Source organism: Branchiostoma belcheri, unplaced genomic scaffold (genome assembly GCF_001625305.1).
Source record: "Branchiostoma belcheri isolate BF01 breed outbred unplaced genomic scaffold, Haploidv18h27 scaffold205, whole genome shotgun sequence".
Classification (NCBI taxonomy): Eukaryota; Metazoa; Chordata; class Leptocardii; order Amphioxiformes; family Branchiostomatidae; genus Branchiostoma; species Branchiostoma belcheri.
The window spans coordinates 218,762-236,781 of NW_017803547.1; the positions used below are offsets into that span (position 1 = coordinate 218,762).

The 18,020-nt window shown below is 45.5% G+C and overlaps 1 protein-coding gene across 2 annotated transcripts in view; it reads left to right on the forward strand.

The window, feature by feature from the left end:
- The first annotated feature begins 653 nt into the window (after positions 1-653).
- The window catches only part of LOC109469506, a 35,041-nt gene continuing 17,674 nt past the window's right edge, over positions 654-18,020 (forward strand). The window contains exons 1-24 of one of the 2 annotated variants that reach the window (XM_019768030.1): positions 654-771; positions 2,100-2,171; positions 4,510-4,634; positions 5,116-5,277; positions 5,808-5,930; positions 6,343-6,498; positions 7,227-7,333; positions 7,662-7,771; positions 8,195-8,256; positions 8,538-8,704; positions 9,659-9,886; positions 10,248-10,410; positions 10,881-11,048; positions 11,437-11,660; positions 12,145-12,388; positions 12,789-12,935; positions 13,414-13,632; positions 14,086-14,220; positions 14,749-15,014; positions 15,460-15,565; positions 15,921-16,027; positions 16,435-16,571; positions 16,993-17,234; positions 17,582-17,800. In XM_019768030.1, the coding sequence (XP_019623589.1) occupies positions 726-771; positions 2,100-2,171; positions 4,510-4,634; positions 5,116-5,277; positions 5,808-5,930; positions 6,343-6,498; positions 7,227-7,333; positions 7,662-7,771; positions 8,195-8,256; positions 8,538-8,704; positions 9,659-9,886; positions 10,248-10,410; positions 10,881-11,048; positions 11,437-11,660; positions 12,145-12,388; positions 12,789-12,935; positions 13,414-13,632; positions 14,086-14,220; positions 14,749-15,014; positions 15,460-15,565; positions 15,921-16,027; positions 16,435-16,571; positions 16,993-17,234; positions 17,582-17,800 (3,735 nt within the window). In that variant the 5' untranslated portion in view covers positions 654-725. Of the gene's footprint in view, positions 772-2,099; positions 2,172-4,509; positions 4,635-5,115; positions 5,278-5,339; positions 5,371-5,807; positions 5,931-6,342; positions 6,499-7,226; positions 7,334-7,661; positions 7,772-8,194; positions 8,257-8,537; positions 8,705-9,658; positions 9,887-10,247; positions 10,411-10,880; positions 11,049-11,436; positions 11,661-12,144; positions 12,389-12,788; positions 12,936-13,413; positions 13,633-14,085; positions 14,221-14,748; positions 15,015-15,459; positions 15,566-15,920; positions 16,028-16,434; positions 16,572-16,992; positions 17,235-17,581; positions 17,801-18,020 lie in introns of those variants that run through there. The other variant, XM_019768031.1, reaches the window with a different exon arrangement.

Below are 18,020 nucleotides of genomic sequence, written 5' to 3' on the forward strand. Positions count from 1 at the left end.
TTTCGCGTGGTTTTTGCGGTTTTCCGCTGCTGGGAGACCGAATTCCTCGCGCGCGTGCTGAACTCAACCTTCCACTTTTCCTCACCCCTCCTTCAATAAATCAAACATGCGACTAGTCAGCATTATTTCTTAAACGTGTGTAAAGTACAATTTGTAGCGCTGTCTCATAGAAATCTACAATAACAGGTGTTGCCCTGCTCAATGCAATAACACAGGCCGTGGTCAGTGGTTGTTTTTCTGGCCTCGGCGTATCACTGATAAGGGGAAACAGCTTAGCCAGGCAAAACTGTTTGCTGTGCCGAGATTGCGATCAGCTGGCTATATCCAGAACTAGGAGGGGGCAGGTAGCCTCCAACAGACTCATTTGCAGGCGAATTAAATAGCAGAAATCGCCCTAAAAAAGGATTTAAATTTGCCAGAGGAGTTGGCCGGCTATAGAGGATGTATTTGCTTACACGGAGCTTTGACTGGCCAACTCCTCTGGCTAATTAAATACCCGTTTTTAGGCTAATTTCTACAATCTATTCCGCCTGAAAAGGAGCCTGGTGGAGACTAAGCCCAGAGAGGGGGCAGGAGGCACGGACTCTGGACCTGAGCGCTGATTGGTCAGCAGGTGACGTCACTGGCGCGTATATAAGACCGGGTACGGCCGGGTGGAAGCTTCACGTCTAAACGTCTCCCGAGGAGCGAACGTTACCGAACAGATCCGGCCAGCAACAAGCAACATGAAGGCCGTTATACTTCTCCTCGTCATCGCGAGCGCACTGGCCGGTGAGTTTATATATACTAAATACTATTGTAAAACTTCATAGATGGATTCATCTGTATTATATTCTAATACCTGAAGCTTCGTGGCTATGTCCAAGTCTTGTTGAAGTTCATAGATTACTTAATAGATGCTTCGTAGATCTTGAAGCTGTATCTGCAAAAGTAGAATACCGATACATTTTGGTTTAATACACCTACATACTAGCTTTGTGCATCTGTACTATGTGTTAGTACTTGTACTTGCTATAGCTATATAAAGTCCTATAAAGTGAAATTTGCCCATAGCATTCGAAGCTGCATTTGCAGAAGTAGATGGAAATTGACAGAAGGGTGATGGTGAGATCTGTTATGCATTTCTGACTTTGTGGATGATTATCACGTGCCTAAAAGCTAGGTAGCGGCAAAATCTGCAGTCCGAATGATTTTTGCTCTGTCCTGGTTTGGTGATGGTTCCCTCTGTCAGAAAAATTGCTGACCAGGGTGTTTCCTTTGTTTTGTAACCGAGAAGAGAAAGAGGAACAACCAAAAGCGTTTTCATCTGCAATTGCCGAAGATCAAGCAATTTTTTTCAAGATCAATACATAGTAAACTGTACAAAACTTTAAAGTCGATCTACCGGGACCGTTTTCGTGACCCACATATTGAATCCTTTGTTCCCGTGGAAGTTTTTTTTTGGCCTGCCAGCCCGCTGGTATTGCATCATGTCTTGGCAGAGGTTTTCTCCAGAGACTTCTACAGCTGAAACCGGAACGCTATCACTCATCCGGCTCAGCGGGCGGTGTCTGGGACATGTCAGAGCCATGAGTTGGAAACACTAGTAGCCTCTACCAGGCTTCGGGAGGCGGCTGGAAGGAGTAGAAATTGGCCAAATAGAGCGATAACATGCCAGGGGAGTTGGTCCGCGCTAGAGTGCGGCAAACTCTACTCTGTAGCGGACCAACTCCACTGACAAGTTATCTCTCTCTAGTTGGCCAGTTGCCAGTCTTTCCAGCCGCCTCCCGAAGCCTGGTATAGGCTAAGCTTTAAACACATTCGACTCATTCGGTCCATTAATGAGTTAGCGCTTCACAGTATATTAAACCATTACTTTGTCAGCTGAATGCCAAGTGAAAAGGATTGGTTACAATTCTCTGCGTAATCCAGTAGTTAGTGACCTTACATCTGGATTTTGGACCAAGCGGTTGCGAGCTCCAATTCCAGCTGTTGTCGCGCACTCTAAAGGTTTGCAGTCCTCAGGACGGGACTTTAAGCAGTGGTCCACTGTTCAGTGAAACAATGACTACAATATCGTATCCTTTCTAACAATACGATTTCCTTTTGTTCCCCCCCAGTGCCAGTTTACAAACCCGAACGTCAAAAGAACGAGAAACCCGGACGCATCTCCAAACCGACCCAATGCACAGGTAAGACAAGATTTCTTTCTTATTTTTCAGTCTACATCTTTCCATAGAATTTGATGCCTGTAGTCAAGACAGGAAGCAAATGAATGGCGTTACATTATTGGGAAGAGTGGTAGAACATAGGAGCTTGTTTGTTGTCTTATGTAAACGTATGGCCACGTATGTTACCACTTGCTGACTGCAATACCCTAAGGAATTATGACATCGAGAAGATAACAGAGGTCCAAGTTGTTCTGTGTCGTTGATAGACAGATAGACTGTGGATTTATCCATTTTCATTGTCTTTAACATTCCATCTAAGGCCTGTGAAGGAAATTAACCTTAGAACTGCTACCACAGAGTCAATTTCTAAGTCCTTGATCCGCTCGGGTCTTGAGTAAATATCATAGCTACTTCTCCTTCTGCGGGGGGTTGGGGGTCCTTAGAACCTTGGCCGCACGGGTGGGAGGATGATATAAGACACAGGCAGACAGGTAGACATCTAAATCCCTTACACAAGCAGATATTAAACATGCCTGATCTGTTTGTGCAGTGATTTTGGTTGCGGTGTGAGGATATAGGGTGGGTGGGGAAGGGGGCTGGGCAGTAAGATAAGATAAAGTGGATAACGGTTTCGCAAGGATCGGCCTTGTTACATCAAGAAGGTGGTTACACCATAACTCTCTAAAGTAGTGACATGCGAAAAAACAAGCATCACAATGTAAAAAGCTGCCCATTCTTTTACTCGTCTCTTTTCATTGCATTTTGTTGTAGCCTACGGAATCCATAGAGGGTCTAAGATTCAAACGTCGTCAGCAGCATTTGTGTAACCAAATTTGTTTCTTCAAATAAAAAAAAAGCGCGCAAAACTTAGATAGCGTCGTCGTGCCTCCGTTGTACAGAGTTACCGCGTTGCTGTTGCAAAGTCCACTTTGGTGGGAAAGTTGCTAAATCAGAGCACGCTTCAAACATTTCACAACCTCTGCACCCACTTGCGTAACCCACAGCCCAAACCTACCCAAAGCCTGTGCGGGCCCATCCCTGTTGCCATAGCAACATCTGCTGACTCCAGCTTTTTATAGGGAGGGGGCAACTGTGGTCAGTAGAGGGTTAACCGCAAGAGTGACACACTGCCTGATTTCGTGATAAATTATATTGAGCTTTAGTCAACATGATCTTTTTAACCAGCTGTAGATAGGCGTACTGTAGGATTTGGGTACAAAGTACGGAGTGCTGAAAGACTTCGCCCTGTCGTTAATTGTTACGTATGGGGGCAGGAATGCGGAGTCGGACCTTGTACCCTATACCGCTATTCACACGGGGACTTGTTTTTCAGTCATACCTGTCACTCTATCGAATTTATTGACTTGTTTGTCACACAGAGCGAGCGGGGGCTATTGGGAACGATTTAGGAGCTTGTCACAGTGAACTCGTTCTTAATCTATATACAGTGAGAACTGCCCAAGGTCAAATTAAGAAAACCCTTCAGAAGACAAAAAAAACTTCTCTTTGGACAGGTGGTCGCTATAGACAGGATTCTTACTGCTTGTGTCAGTGGGAAAAAGTGGTGAAATTAGCCAGGTGGTCCTTTTGTAGAGGTGGTCACTTGCACAGGTTTGACTGTATGTGAGAAACGCTATAAAAGAACGCTCGACATTTGGAAAAAAAAGTTTTGCTAACCAGATTGGTTTAAACCATTTCTGTAATCATGATTATTTTCTGACGTTAATTTTTGTTGGCTGCAACGAAACCTCTAAAATATAAAATACAGAACACAGGACAAAGTTTGCCTGTCCACTTGAGAACTGTGCAAAACTCAGAGTTCCTGTTCAGGCGTTTTCGTTGACTCAGTTAGAATGTGCATCTCGACCTTTGTATGTGGATACTAGGGGTGGAGTATATAAAACTTTGGACTCCATTCCTAACTTCGCCGCTAAAAATAGCCGCACAATCTTCTAACGTAACGACAGTGCCTCCTGGCGGAAACCATTGGCATAACAACTATGCTTTTAGGCCTCTGATCTTTGAACGAAACGTTGGCCCGAGTGTTCTATTATATAAGGGCAGACCACAAAGAAGAAGGACTCGATTCGCTACGGTCAGAAAGGAATCTACGGGAGCTAAGAAACCTAGGAAAGAATAGGAATCGGTAAGGAGGGTTGAAGAAAAACTGATTGCGGCTGAAGCCTGTCCAAACTACTATAGCAACAGAACACAGTGAGTGATGATAAGATATCTACTGGCACTTTACACGACTTCCCTCCCTGTACGGTGAAGTGACGCCCACCTAGCCTCTTCGGCTAATCTGTCAAAATGTGTGCCAAAATAAAAATTGAGTTTTTGCCCACTGATTTTCCCCCAGACGACATCCGCTTCCGTGAGGGCCAGCGGTATGAGTATAAGTACCAGGGCGAGGCCGTGTCCGGCATTGTGGGCACATCCGAGCAGCGGTCTGGACTCAAGGTCGCCTGCAGCGTGGTCATCGAGGTGAGCAACAGGGCTTCAAACTATTACTTATATCTTATATACTCTTATATACTTGACATAAAGCTTTATTTTCATCAATGGAAGTTAGGCCTTCAGCACTTCTTCTTCAATCCCAAAGAAACAGGAGTTTCCCTGGCCAGAAAGATTTGTTCATATCTTCACATCAAGACTTTCGGCCTTTAATCCATCAGTCCCTTCTTCTTCAGTCCCAAAGCTTCAAGAAAGTTAAAACCAGACTTCACATGTTATCTTAAAGCATTATTTTCATTCAAGAAAGTCAGGACTACAAACCATCAAGCCCATCCTCGCTACCACATTTCAAGAACCTTAAAAAATTGTTCATCTATATCAATATCTGGCCTCAAAGATTTTCTACCGGCAATAAATCAACTAAAAAACTGCCCGCTGAGTGTGAACTGATCATGGCTACCTTGAGTTGTTTTCTATTTATCTATTTACATGTTTGTTTGTTTGTTTGTAGGTGCCCGCTGAGTGCGAGTTGATCATGACCACCCCGGAGTGCGTGCTGCGCGAGGCCGACCAGACCCGCGGAGCCCTGAAGTTCCGCCGCACGCGCAACTCCGAGAAGTTCAGCCGCCTCATGGCCAAGTACCCCGTCTACTTCCAGATGAACAACGGCAAGGTGAGATCTTCATAACTGTCTGTTCTTTACAAAATAAAGCAAACAAAATAAATAAACAAGTACCCCGTCTACTTCCAGATGAACAACGGCAAGGTACGGGCATATTTTCCCTTTGTTGTTTACTAAGGCAACAAAAACAGGAAAATAAGCAAAATAAGAAAATACCCCGTCTACTTGGGCAAAATAACGACCTAAGTTACAAATACAAACACAAAGTTACTATCTAAACAGTTTGTTTCCTGATGAGCCTCAGGAAAGATACAGCAAAGAAATGAGTTTGACGTTACTAACAAAAACTAACACACAAGTTGAAACTTGACTGTAACCTACCATAAAGATATGTGGTTCAACCTTTTCCTCAACTATTGAGACTGTATGTCTAGGGCATTTCACCACATTAAGCCATATTCTATTGATTGTGACTAGTCATTAAAAGACTATGGCTCCATATGAACAAGAGTACCCACATTCACAGTGCCTGATCATGACTTTGAAGACATTTGGTTGATTTGATTTCTCCCCCTCTTTAGGTTGAGACGGTGGTCTCCTACGAGAACGAGCCTCTCGCCATCGTGAACATCAAGAAGGGAATCCTGTCCTCCCTGCAGCTGCAGAACGTGGAGCCTGAGCCCATGGAGCAGACTCTGGAGGAGGTGAAGCACTTTGTTTGCTTCTCTTCATTTATTTTTCCTAACTGTTTAAATGCCTGTACAGGTCTGTACAGCACACAGAAGCTGTGTAAGATCAGACTGTTTGAGCCACTCACACCGAGAAGAAACCCTACTCTTTCCAATCAGTGTAATAGAATCTTCAAATGTGTTCACGCTTTACCTAGCTTGCCATAGCATAAGCCTGACTGCTGGCTATCTAAAGTATCCTAGCTCAATACAGGTAGCTTACCGTTCCCAAGCCTTACCACAAAATAGTTTGACGTGCATGGAATCTGATGCTGGCAAAGCCTTAGAATGCCCTGGCCCCTAGTTTTTGTGTGCCACAGTCCAGAATCTGGTTTAATCACTGTACAATGAAGTTTAACCCTTGTACACCCATGCTCCCCCCATGCAGCGTGATGTCCACGGTGTTTGCCCGTCCGTCTACACCGTCGAGTCCCAGAAGCGCGGCAAGGTGTTCACCGTGTCCGTGCTGAAGGACCTGACCCGCTGCACCAAGCCCCAGAAGACCAGCATGCAGGGCAGCCCTCTGGCTATCCTCAAGAACCTGGTACGTTCCTATGTCTATGTGATGATCAAGAACTTAGTACGTTTCTCTTTCTTTATTTATTGGCAATGACAACAAATCAATACACAGGTTATCAAGGCAGTGGTGACTGGTATTAGATAACAATCTCTAGATATAGCAAACCAAGGACTACCACCATATGCACCTTTTAACTACTCTAACCAAACCCCAGAAATCCAGTATACAGGGCAGCCCTCTGGCTATCCTCATGCAAGAACCTGGTACGCTTATATGTCTGTGTATGTATCAATTGGATGCGATTCTCTATATGTAGCACACGATGGATTATCACCAGAAGTAGCTCTTTACTAGCGTAACCAAGCCTCAGAAATCCTGTATACAGGGAAGTCCTCTGGCTATCCTTACGACTCTTGTACATTTTGGTATCTAAGTATGTAGCGCAACCATCATCATCACTATATAGTACAACAAAGACTACCACCATATTGAGCACTCTACTGGTATAGCCATGCAAACCCTAGAAATCCTAAACTCATCAAGACATTACCAATCGAAGATGCAACCATCCAGAGAGGAAACCTGCAGATTTTCACAAAAGGATGTATTTCGTAACTGACATCGTCTCCCGTTCTTCCAGACCCTGGCCGCACATTTGCATAACGTGGCGTGGCTCTTCCCTCAACGTTGAAAACCTGGCATTTGCAAAGAAATTTAGTAATACGTATTTCTTTTGGGACTTTTTTCTGTAGACCCTGGCCGCCGACTACCTGCTGAACTCCACCCAGCGCTGCCGCTTCGACCTGGACGGTAAGAAGCAGATCAAGGGATCCAGCTGTGCCGAGGTCCACACCTACAGGTATGTTATGTACCATGTAATCTGTATCTTCTTCTGGGGTCTTATAACAAGAGCAAGAATTTTATGTGCTTGCAAGTTCATGCCCGAGGGCTAAGTGCGACATGGAACAATGTAGAGGAAGAGTATATACACACAGTGAAAGCTAACAATGGTGACAAGTGGAACAAGTTAAGTGACCATTCTGAGAACTGCTACTGAAAACAATCTGATCTTTTGTGTTTGACTCCTTTTCTTAGAACGAGTGGAGCCCACATGGGCTAAGCGCATATAGCACAGGACACGTCAATAAAGCTTCATTCGTTCATCATTCATTCATTCTTTCCTGCAGGCCTTTCTCCTACAACAGCAGCCGCGCCGGTGCCCAGACTAACGTTACCCAGGAGATCGGGCTGGACAAGGTTACCCGCCTCAACAGCCGCCGTTATGAAGTCAGCCTGGGTAAGCAACACTTTCACTAAGCACTTTCACTCTTTATTTCTCGAAGAATAAAAGACCTGTGTTGCATCCTCCTGCCTGAATGGCCCAAATTCAAGTCATTGTAACAGAAAACCAACACGACAAGTTAATAGACAGCTACTGTGCAAGATAGGGGTGCATGTAAAACGCAGAGGTAAAAGACAAGGCTTGTTGTACATAGTTGGTGAGAGATAACAAAAGCTATCATACTGGTTACAGGTTGCTATTCTTTCATTCATTTGTCAATCCATAAAAGAACTGGTACCTAACCCAGATGTGGATACAGTACAGACTCTGCCAGTCCCAATCACCCAAAAGATCAGGATACAGTAAAGATGGCTTTTCTCAGCCATCGTTATTCTTGGTCCAAACAACTAAAAACCAACTCTTATTTTACCCCCACAGCTAACAGGAAGGTTATCGACATCGTGTACGAGTTTGAGGAATTCCAGGTCCCCAGTAACAAGGTGCCTACCTTTATTTGTGTTCATATTTTGTTTGGATTCTGTTATCTGTACCTTTGATTCTCTTTTGCTTATGTATAATTTATTGAAATGGTGTTGTATAAGCCCACACGGGCTGGGCGCGGGAAAGTGCACGACACGAAAATAAAGTCTCATTCATTCATTCATTCATTCATTCATTCATTCATTCATTCATTCATTCATTCATTCATTCATTCATTCATTCATTCATTCATTCATTCATTCATTCATTCATTCATTCATTCATTCATTCACTCAACAAGTCTGCTGTCGGCGCCCTGGAGGCCCTGTACCGCCTGTCTAACGCCACCATCAACGAGACCAGCCTGGAGGCTCCCCGCGCCTTCGCCGACTTCGTCTCCGCCCTGCGCGTGCTCGACAACCAGACTCTCAGCCAGGTTCTGCCCGAGATGCTCGCCTCTAAGGCTAGGTATGAGAATCTTCAGCTTTTACTCAACTATCCGTTTCTGTATCTGTATCTGTATAGCCGGTATAACCGCCTTTCGGCGTAACACACCAGCTTCGCAGGCACGCGGCGCGGCGGCAGCTGGCTATATTACACCGATCGACTTGTTACACCTAACCCTTGAACTTCTAGCTCTAGACATTGTTTAAAGCTATCTATTGACAATGCCCCCACTGTATGCCCCCGTTTATCATACATTGTAGAAAGGGGACGTTTTAGTCTCTATATTCAGGTCAGCTGAGTAGCTGTTTCCGAATCCCTTAAAGTTAGATACTGGCTTCTAGGTCTAGGTCTAGGTGAGAAGAACTCGTCTAAAATTACTTATCTACGAAGCTCATATTAGATTGCAAGGGGGCATCCTATTGTATATGATTGTATTGTTTTCAAGGCTAGGTAAATAGGTAAAAAGAACTTATCTATCAAGCTTAGGTGGGAAGGCTTAGGGGGCGTCCTATTGCACATGCTTTGCTTCCAAGGCTAGGTAAGAAGAACTCATCTATCTATCAATGCCATTGGAATAAGACACCTTAAAGTGTTTGCTGTCTAGAAAAAAACTCCCTTTTACTGGTCAGGCTATTCCTTGTATCTTTAAATAAACATTCAACTGCATTCATAGAATTACAAAGAGACTATAGGATGTCGAATATACTAGGGAGAGACTGGTGGTCTTCAGAGAAGGACATAAAACACGAAACTATCTATTGAAGCTAGTGAACGCCCATTCTGACACAAAACCTTTCCCTATTCTCCCCAGTGACCAGGTAATGCAGGCCCTGCCCCAGTGTGCCAATACTAGTAACACCTCCCCTCCTTCTGTCCCTATGTTATGTAGTGACCAGGTGATGCAGGCCCTGCCCCAGTGCGGAACCTGCCCCTGTGGCGTTGCCAATAACACCCCCTCCTTTTACCCCCCTCCAGTGACCAGGTGATGCAGGCCCTGCCCCAGTGCGGCACCCGTCCCTGCTTCTCCGCTATCCGCCAGCTGGTGACCTCCGGGTTCCTGCCCAAGGCTGTTGCCGAGACCGCCGTCTACGCCATGGCCTTCCTGCCCTACCCCAACGTCGACGCCATCAACGAGACCCTGAGGGTCGCTCAGTACAACAAGAGCCGCCCCGCCATCCTGGCTCTCAGCTCCCTGGTCTACAGGTGAGGGAAATCTCAACTTTAAGAATATTTCAGTTAGGTACTACTTAGATACCGCTTACAACCTCTCACACTTAAGTTCTGGGTCTCAGCCCCTGGTCTACAAGTGAGGAAAGTTTCCACATACTCCAGTAATAGGATATTTCACTGAAGTATCAGATACATCAATAGCTGAGAAGTAACGAGGACGCTAACTAACTAACCGACCAACCATCTAACCAACTACGAACCAACTAACCATTCAACACCCCAACCATCATCAGACATCCTTTTTTTTAGGTCAAATCAGACAAGCCTGCATGGTGAATAGTAATGCTAAAACTTGACGTACGTACTGACCATGATGTCCATTTGCCTCCCATAGGTACACCCAGAACAACATGACCGAGCCGTTCCCGCAGCCCGTTGTTGAGGCTATTGAGTACCTCCGCAGCATGATCGGGTTCGACTGCACTCCCCTCACCAACAAGGCCTTCAACCCCGTCGTCTCTGCTGAGGAGCAGGAGCAGATCCTGCTGGCCCTTAAGGTAGGCACTGCTTCTGCCTGTTTGTTTGTTTGTTACCTACTGCTCCTTGAGTGTCAAGGGGCAGTAGTGTTGTCAATTCGGTAACTAGCTCTCTCTCCGTTAGTTGCATCTTGCTACCTTCAAGTTGTCACTTGTACTTGGTCCTTAAGGTAGGCGCTGGTTCTACCTGTTTGTTCATTGAGTCTCTATATGCAGCAGTGTTGTAGACTTAACCAACCCTCTCTAGTCCATGGACATAATACTTGTATCAATAAATACAAGTACTTAATTGTGTCTTACAAACGTGTCAATTCTACTGGCCCTTAAGGTACTGTAGGCGCTGCTTCTGCCGCTCAGATTCCAAAGGCAGAAGTGTTGTAGACTCTCTCTAGATCATTGTCTCACTCTACAGATTTTGAACATAGTAGTCAATTGTTTCTTGCCCTTGGACAAAATATCCTGCATCTAAAGCCGGTTCTATTCACCTCCAGGCTGTTGGCAACGTTGGCCAGGCCGTGCAGGTTCTGGACAAGACCGAGCGCCGCCAGCGTCTGAGGCTGGTCCCCACCCTGGAGCGCTGCATCAAGAACCAGCAGGTCCCCCGCAACATCACCCTGGCCGCCATCCAGGCCTTCCGCCGCATGGAGATCGACCAGGAGGTGAGAGGAACACCTTTTCGTTCTGAAGCAAAGTAGAACTGTAACGTTCAAGTAAAAAATTGGACTTAACCAAATTTTTGACTGGCCGACTCCAGTCTTTGTAGATTTCTACAGCCATTCTTTGACGAAGACGATAAAATACAACGCCGTTCTTTAGTTTTATCCTTGCAATAACCTTCTCAAGTCTGTACCTTCCACACTGTCTCAATTATCAAATTGTCGTCATTTTGTCTTACGCTCCACTCACCGATTTTTGAGACAGAATGCAACGCCTTTTCTAAGTTTGACACATAATTTTGTGACCAAAATATAGTCAAAAACTGCTAAAGTTTATACGCTAAGAACTTTTCTTACTCTATCATTCACCGTCTTCCCCATATCCTCCCAGATCCGTCAGCTGATGCTGGACATCGTGCGTGCCAAGACCGAGACCAAGCAGGAGGACTCCGAGAAGCGCATCGCCGCCTACCTGGTGCTGATGAAGAACGCCACACAGCGCGAGATCCGCAAGGTCGTGAAGGTGGTGATGTCCGAGCCCATCAAGCAGGTCCGCTCCTTCATCGCCTCCCACCTCCGCAACATCCTCACCACCGAGGAGCCCACCCTCCAGGAGTGAGTCTTTTTTTACTCATATAACTTTGAAATTCGGTCTGGGTAGAAATATTACCCCTATATAATGACCCTCCAGGAGTCTCACCTTTCTCTTAAGGGCCTGTTGTATCCAGAACCAAATCTACTCTCTTGAATATGTAGAGACTATCCAGAACCATGCCTGATCCTAACCCATTCAGGCATAAAACTAGAGACTCACAGTTGTGGATACGATAGGGACACATCACACTGCTTATGACAGAATGCTTTGGAGAATTGCCAAAATAACTTAAGAGATCAAAGTGGCTGTAATGATGGTAAAAATGACCAAGGCCTTGTGATGCTACATACGTACGCCCTAAATACAAAGAGTTCATTTGTGTTTCGTGGACGATTGCCATCTCTGAAGGCAAGATTATGACTTTTACTAAATCTTTTGGTAAATGAGTGAGTCTGCACCAACTCCAAGACCTCATCTGACGAATCTTGTGTGTGTTCTTTCCAGGCTGAAGCAGACCCTTGAGCAGGTGCTGAGGGAGGAGAGGGTTACCCTCCCCGAGCCCGAGGACTTCCGCAAGTACTCCCGCAGCTACGAGGTGTCCAAGGCTGTCCCCCTGCCCTTCCTGCAGGATCCCGTGGCCGCCCAGCTCCAGAGCGATGTCGTGATGGACCCCGTCAGCTACATGCCCCGCTCCGCTCTCACCAGGATGACCATCAACGTGCTCGGACAGTCCATCGACCTCTTCGAGGTAAATAAGACTCAAATAGGAAATTATGCTTCTTGAATGTTACTGTGATGTTCTGTCTATTTACGTACCTACTGGGGCGGTACATCGACCTTTTTAAGGCAAATTGTGCCTCCAGATGGCTCAAATGTAACGTTATGACACTCAATGACAATATGGGCCTCCGAAAACATGTTCTAGGTGACTAGGTGTCTATTCCCTTTGACATCTCTCATCAACATCACTGAAAGATAACTCTCCAAAGGTTAGACAAAAGTTGAATATTGAAATCGGAGGAGTCTGATCCTGATAGTTATTGGCACTTTGCCCCTCACGGCGTGTAAGTAAGAATGTTTGAAGGAAGGAAGCAAAGAAGGGGAAGAAGGAAAGATACGACAATAATGATAAACATCTCTCCCTTCAGGCCGGTATTGAGGCCCAGGGTATGGAGCACACCATGGAGGCTCTGTTCGGCCCCAGCGGCTACTTCCCCAACCAGGCCCTGAAGAAGATGCTGTCCCCCATCCCCTACGGCGACAAGGTCCTCAAGATGTTCGGCATGGACAACAAGGTACTTTTTTTGCGCAACCGGCATTGCCCTGAACGCTATCCGTAAATTCAGAAAAACACATATACAGATATAAAAATACATACTGAACCTGTTGCACATCGCTTCGCCATGCATGTAACACCTACACGTAGCTTCAGTGCATAGTGAACCAGTACCAGCTAGCACCAGTATCCAGTGAATCAATGGCAATTAACTTCAATGCACAGTGAACCAGTAACACCTAGCTTTAGTATACGGTGATTCAGTTAACGTTATGCAAATGAGTTGCCTTTTAGGTACCAATTTTGTTTTATGTACCACTTGAACGTTGTATTAAGTTCTTTATTCGATGTCTCCGGTATGACCTTTGATTTGACTTGGATTTATGTTTGTGTGACTTCTGTACAGGTGTCTCATAAGCTTAAGCCCATATGGTCTAGGCGACAATGCCGCAAGACACAATAATAAAAATACATTCATTCATTCATTCATTCACCAGGCCAAGCCCAAGTTCGAGACCCGCCAGACTCTGGACCGTAAGATCGTCGACGGTCTGAAGAAGCTGTCTGAAGATGTCAAGTTCAGGAAGGACGACCTGCTGGCCTCCTCCTACCTGCGTCTTCTCGGCACTGAGGTCTCTTTCATGTCCACTGAGGACCTGAAGGCCACCATTGCCACTGCTCTGGACGCCTACACAAACAACAAGAACATGATGAAGGTAAGGCCTGTGCCGCTACAAGCTCTTGATACTGTTTCTCCATTTCCTGTCGTGTAAGAATGTAGTCCATTTTAGAACGGTATGTGTTGGTCAGTCCATGACTTATTGCTGGCTTCGTGAATTTCCTATTAGGTATTGTTAGTTCAAATCCCTGAGCAAAGTCTCTTAGAGACTCAAGAAGCAAGATTGGTATTGAGTTCCTACTGCCAATAAAAGCCCATAAAAGCCCATTGCATGCATCTGAAATAATGAAAACATAGAGCCTACTCCTTTCTAAAAAAAGCCTACAGCTTGCTTTCAAAGCATGGTCCTTTTGTAATGCCATACGAATGCCAATCTAAAAGATGTTTGATTCTTCCATTGTACTTCTAGTCTAACCAAGAAAGTTTTGTTCAGACACACTGTAGATTTGGTCCACAAAATCTTAGACAGATTTCTGTTTTCCCCCTGCAGCTTCTGGACCCTCTGGCCGAAGGTATCGAGAGGAACTTCACCTCCTCCTACAAGTTCCTGGAAGCCTCCACCTGCATCCCCACCGCCATGGGTATCCCCCTGAACGTGTCCGCTAACGGAACCGCCACCACCAAGGTAAGACTATCGCCACTTTTCTGTTCCTGGTTGCCTACCACTAGAGGGGGGGGGGGGCACGGCAGACTAGTACTGCTAAGCAACTCACTTTGGTACTCTCAAGCCAGTTCAACTATATACTATATCACAAGTGCTATTCCTGCTCTGGACTGCAGAAATCTTGGTTTTAATAGTGTCGTTCAGGAGAGACCATGATTATATTTGTCCTAGCCGTAACTGTAATAAATTGTGAATATCGCTTTGGATTTTGCTCACTCATTCACTCAGTCCTGTAGCCGGTAGCCGTAGGAACATCCTGACAGCCTCACTCTAGTTGCTCGAGTAGCAGTTTTTTGTGTGTATCTTATTACCTGGATGTCCAAGCTTCATCGTCGCAATTATATGTTTTTAGCTGACCGTCGGCGGCAAGTTTGACGTTTGTTTGTTTATTATATTAGCTGACCGTCGGCGGCAAGTTTGACGTTTGTTTGTTTGTTTATTAGCTGACCGTCGGCGGCAAGTTTGACGTTTGTTTCTTTGTTTTGTTAGCTGACCGTCGGCGGCAAGTTTGACGTGAAGAGGATGTTCTACGCCCCGCGCTCCGCCGTGGTTGCCGGCTACCTCCGCCCCAGCGCGTCCGTCGAGATGGCCGCACGCATGATCATCTCTCTGCCCGAGTTCTCCGAGTGCGGCATCCAGGCCAACGCCACCGTCCACACCGCCACCCAGCTGGCCGGCAACATCACCCTGAAGGAGGGAGAGCTCAAGTTCAACATCGAGGCCCCCAAGGACATCGTCCCCATCTTCAACATGAGGTAAGGAATGGTCCAGCCTTTAAGATTGTTGATGAGACATAAAAGATGACAAGCAAAGAGGAGCTAAGGGTAACTTCGCTCTCATTCAAACATGATTACCCATCTTTAACATGAGGTGAGGAAGGAGTCATCCTTTAAGATTGTTTTGTAGATGAGACAACAAAGATAAAAAGATAAAGAGAAGCAACCCGAAAACACAACTCCGTTTTCATTCAAACATTACAAGCCCTCATCTTAAACATGGGGTGAGGAATCAGCCTTTTGACATCAGAAAAGAAAGACAAAAAAGGAGGGAAGCCAAAGCACCAAAGTTTTCATCTCAACTATCAAACTCAACTGGGGGCTTAACAACCTAAACTGGGGCTTGAACATTGTGGCTCTAGTTGTCTTACTGGGGATGTTGATTACCACACTTGATACTCAATGGCCGTTCTTCCCTCCGCAGCTACCAGCAGTTCCTGGTCCGTCCCGACGCTATTGAGTACATCCGTCCCGTGGAGCAGGACCGCGCCGTCCTGGTCAACTGCACCCCGTCCGTGCTGGGCCAGAAGGTCTGTTTGTTTGTTTGTTTATTTATCTATTTCAGGAGCCTCCAATTAGTGACGATACACCACTACTCTTCCTGGAGTCCTCTTCCATATATATATTAAATTCTACCCAAACTTTCACACATATACAAATGAAAAGAAAAGTACTCTCCTCTTAACATCCGAAAACCCACAAATTACAGAAAAAGTGGAATCTTCAAAAAAGAAGTCAATCCCAGTAGTTTTTACTGGTAGTTTCTTAGTAGTTATCAGTAGTTCTGTGTGTAATAATTATCTGTTTTTATACCAAATGTTTCCTCTGTTCATGCAATTAGCCCTCGGGCATGAATTTGCAATAAAACGTCTTTTTTTTCTGAAGGTGTGCCTGTCCCTGTCCTACTCGAACGCCAGCTACGTGCCCCTGGCTCCCTACTTCCCCATGACCGGAGACTGCAGCTTCAACATCACTCTGGTGCCCACCGATGAGTAAGTCTTCTTTTTTTATTAAAACATTTATTAACAAAACATGGTGACGGCACACTCAAGTTACACTAAAATAAAATAAAAAAATAAGTTACACTTATATTCATTCCGCCACCAACACACAAGACAATACATAATACGCAGGGCAAGCAAAGCGCTAATTAACATAGTATCAAAGGGTACAAGTCACCAATATTTTGAAAGACTGACAGGACTGACACACCAAAATATTACAAAAACCGGTTGGAATCTGCAAAACAAGTAACTCTTCTTAGAGTCATTTCGTAATGCAAACATGCATCAAGCCATAAGTCTAAGGTCCAGTTCTTGTCGTTATGCACAATTTGATTCATTTTGTTTACAAAAAGAGCAACGACGTCTAATCTATGACCAAACCCTTGTCCCTCCAGGATCCAGGCTTTCTCTGCCGCCATTAAGTACGACCAGGAGCGCGAGCCGATCCGCCGTCTGCGCCTGCCCAAGGAGAAGCGCGACCCCAGGAACTACATCGTCACCGATCTCTTCCGCATGGAGGTCGCCGCCCCAGGTGAGGAGGACAATTAAGGTTTCAACCAAGAAGCAGAAAATCAACATTAAGTTGTCTTAAATTTGCTGGCTGGATATCTACCAGTAAGAAGGACTCTTTAGATGCTAACATCAACATGATGATGTCCTAGATCTGGAAGCTCTAACAACAGTGGATAAATATTAAGCTCCAGTAAACAGAGAAAAACACAAAAGAAGCAGTGGGTAGTAACAGACAATAGAGGACCCAAAGTTCACTTCAAGAAACACAGGAAGCCGCAAAAACCCAGATACAGTACCATTGCTGTAGGAAAACGCGCCCAGACCATGATATAATATCTACACTCTAACACACACGTATCTTATTGTATGACCTACATCTTTTCATGTGTTAGTACGCGCGTGATTGTGCCAAAAACTAACATTGTTTTTTGTTGTTCCAGGCAAGTCCGCGAAGCGCAACATCACGTCGCTGCTGCAGGTGTTCCGTAACCAGACCCTGATGCAGTGGAACCTCACCATCCCTGACATCTACAACTTCACAGCCTACCTCGGCTTCCAGAACGAGACCGTTCCACAGGTGTACAACGGCTACGCCGTCAGCCTGAACCTGACCTACCGCGAGCACAAGAACGCCAGCTTCGTCATGCGCTACCGCAACGACACCAACCAGCACACTACTCAGGTAAATAGCCTTTTTAGATACCTATCAGAAAGACTACAGAGCCAAAGCAAACCCACAGATACAGATTAAATCAAAGTGTGGTAACATTACCTCCAGAGACAAACATTTGGTATGATGTTGGTTCGAAAGGCAAAACTATACTGCAAGACACTAGATGTTAAGGATTGATCATCCACCGTCCGTTTCTTGGGTCCTATAAGACTATAAGACTGGCGTTTACCCATACAAAAAATGCAACAAATACTTGCTTTTTGTGAAAGAACACCCCTCTACATGTAGTATAAGCGAAGAATGTCCGCCATTGGTTTAGGTTGTACTCATCTCGTCTTACTGTTTTCTACCTCCAGACCACCTTCAACATCCCGGAGCTGTGGTTCCACGTGTCCAACAACATGTCCCTGTTCTGGAACCCCTGGACCAGCCTGACCCAGTTCGACGCCCGCTCCAACAGCTCCGTGCGCCTGTGGACCGCCCGCGCCGACCACAACATGACCCTCGTCAACGCCGAGGACATCTTCCGCTCTGGCTTCAACTCCTCTGCTGAGATCGACCTCACTCCTCTCAGGGTGAGTTTTTTTTACTTTAATACTCATTATTCATCAGAAATAATGCTTTACATTTGGGACCGGATTGGTAGCAGTAACACCTAGCTTCAGTGACCAGTGCACCAGTCATAATTGCACTGAAGAGGGCAGACGGTCATCGAAGCATCGACTCTTGTTGCCAATGAAATAAACTTTGGCAAAAGACTTTGCTACTCAATCATTCACCAATCACGGCTGTTCA